At 37.2% G+C, this 2820-nt stretch overlaps 1 protein-coding gene across 1 annotated transcript; it reads left to right on the top strand.

Moving 5' to 3' along the window:
* Positions 1–1518: 1518 nt before the first annotated feature.
* On the top strand, positions 1519–2617 carry LOC116738673 (GATA zinc finger domain-containing protein 14-like). The gene is made up of 2 exons (XM_032601931.1): positions 1519–1646; positions 1711–2617. The coding sequence occupies exons 1-2, from the start codon at positions 1519–1521 to the stop codon at positions 2615–2617; spliced, it is 1035 nt and encodes a 344-aa protein (XP_032457822.1).
* The last annotated feature ends 203 nt before the right edge of the window (positions 2618–2820 follow it).

Here is a 2820-nt window from a genome sequence, read left to right on the forward strand (position 1 = left end):
GCGACTACAGTACTGGGGACTATCCTGGGCCACGAGTTTTCACCTTTTCAGGAACGCGGCAATAGCATACTCACACCTTCATTGAAATAGTACGAAATAGCACGCACAGGTTATAAATTGCAAAACTTTGTCAACAATTTATCGCGAAATACACGGCATACGACACGACGCGAGGGAGACAGCTGACGCAAGCAAACTTGACTAGGGAGTTTAACTCTAGTGTGAAGTCGGGCGCGAAGCGGTGCCACACCCAACCGAGTAACCAGGCTCGAGAGCGAACGGACGCCATCTTGAGAGCGGCCGAGCGCGCGCGCGGAATTTGAATTTGAAACTGTACATTGAAGCATTTCGGGAGCATACACGGACGATGAATAATTAATCAAATTGTTAAAAATCATTAACATTTAAATTCGAGGATTATTAACACTATAAAAACACGTTCATCCGAATTTTGTTTTTTTTTTTTTTGATAATACGCAAAATTTTAAAACAGATTGAAACTATAATTCGTTGACAAACTTATAAATACAATTGATCGTCTGCGCGAATACAAAAATTAACTTTGCATCTACTATTAATTATTAACAAATTAATTTCGAAACCGAACTTTGAAAATTTAGTTTTTTTTCTCTCCACAAGATTAATAATTGTTTATTTTTCGTGGTTTAACAAGTCAACCAAAGCATTTATAAATTTTTTTTTTGGAAATTTGCTTAGCCTAACTTTCTATATTTTTCCCTTTTGTTTCAAAAAAAAAAAAAAAAAGGAAAGAAAAGGTCCACAATTTGATGACTTTTGTTGAACAGACCCACTAATTTAGGCACGTATATGCTAAACTGATCAATTGTTGTTCTTATCATTAATCATTGTAATTATTACCCACAATTTTAATGAAATTAGGGGAGTCCCTACATTATTTTTTTTTGGGGTTTGCCATAAAGTTTTCATAATTTAATTTAGTTAATCCACGCGATACCCATATTATGATTTTTCTGCCATAATCGTTGTTTGCGACAAGAGATATACAAGCAGAGCATGAAAATGAAGCAATAAATAAGAATAATAAAGAAGATTCAAGAACATTTTGTATCAAGACTATCATAGATTATTAAACAGTTTTAAGAATATTTAGAAGAATAGACAATTTATTTAAATTATAGAAGACAAGTGATATATTCAACATGCCTGACAAAAACGGCGCGGGTGATCAAACGGCTGCTGCATTAACCACTACAATGGCTAATAGTTTTGCGCTTATGAATTGCATAAGCGGCATACCAAATTTCGATGGAAGGCACACTAAGCTAAGAGACTACATTCAAGATTTAAAGAATGCAAATTAATTAGTCACTAACGACATCAGACCACAGTTTATGCGGAACGTGTTGCAAAGAATAACCGGACCAGCAAAGAAGAGTCTCAATAACAAGGCTATAACAACAGTAGAAGAATTAATCAAACATTTAAAACAAAGATTTGGTCCAGGGAGGGACTTCAGCTATTATACATACGCTAAGGATGAGACAAGGTGCCACAGTAGGAGATTTTTATGACGAATTGAATGTGCTATTGAGCAGCGCCAAGAATGCTCTAAAAGAGGAGAAAGGAGAAGAAAACATTGATAAAATGATGGAACCATTGGAAATGTTAGCGGTTGACATATACATAAAAGGATTGCCGGCAAACTTATCCGAACGAGTAGACAATTAGACCTAAAAACCTGCAAGAAGCATACGAAGAAGCTGTACCATTAGAATCAAGACTGGAGGCGAGAATCATACCAGATTCAAGGCCACGAATAACTCGAAACTATTATAATGGACAAAATTCTTATAATAATGGATATGGAAATGAAGGTGGATATAATAATAGAGGACATGAGGGGTATAGAAGCCAGAATAAATACGACGAACGAAATCATAGAGAACAAAACTATGTTGGTTATGTAAATGAGCAAGAAGACTACGTGGGGTACGTGAATCAACCCGAACAAAGAGAACGTTCAAATAACTATGGAAGAAATAATTATTATCAAAACAACTACAATCGTAACAGTTATCAAAGAGGCAATAGTAACTACAATAATTATGGCAGAGGAGGATATCAGCGGGGATATAACAACAGTAATCGACAAGGAGGAAGCAACTGGCCCTCATGGAATAGAAACAATGGTCAAGGAAATCAAAGGCAAATCTTCAATCACGAGAATGGATGTCACGAAGATTATCAGCCCAGTGGTCCAGATAGACGAGAGAACTATAATAATTATCCAAATAATTGGAGAGGCGGCAACGGAAGAAACTACCAACAAAATGAAAACGAAAGAGAGAATTTAAACTCTCAAGGGGCTCGTCATGGAGAAAGAATGACGAGCCAGGAACGAAACCAGAGCCAGAGACAACAGCAGGATCCAGATCAACACAAATACCAACAACAGATGCAGAACTACAATCAAGGAAAGCAGAATCCAATTCAGAACAGCCAGAACAACTACGGACCACAGAGAGCACCGGTAATGACGATCCTGACAAAACAGCCCGAGTTTCAAGAATGTGTTCAGCCAACTGCACGGGACCTGAAGAGTTTAATTGGGAAAATGATGAACCAACAGCAGTGAAAATAAGAATGCCAGAAGGGACCACCAAACCATCGATGACATTCATGATAGACAATGGAGCAACGGTGAATTTAGTTAAATTAGGCTTCATAGACGACAATATGCCAATAAATATGCAAGATGTACGATGGTTTGGAGGGATTACTGCAGAGACAGTACCAACTCTAGGATCTGTTTATCTACTCATCAAGAATAGTCCAGTG

Source organism: Nasonia vitripennis (assembly GCF_009193385.2).
Source record: "Nasonia vitripennis strain AsymCx chromosome 4 unlocalized genomic scaffold, Nvit_psr_1.1 chr4_random0005, whole genome shotgun sequence".
Classification (NCBI taxonomy): Eukaryota; Metazoa; Arthropoda; class Insecta; order Hymenoptera; family Pteromalidae; genus Nasonia; species Nasonia vitripennis.

What these genes read in the sequence shown, in the direction of transcription:
- LOC116738673 (XM_032601931.1), top strand. Translation starts at nt 1,519, where the DNA reads ATGAGACAAGGTGCCACAGTAGGAGATTTTTATGACGAATTGAATGTG. An exon ending in ATGATGGAACCATTGGAAAT is followed by an intron (nt 1,647 to 1,710) that starts GTTAGCGGTTGA and finishes GTAGACAATTAG; the next exon opens with ACCTAAAAACCTGCAAGAAG.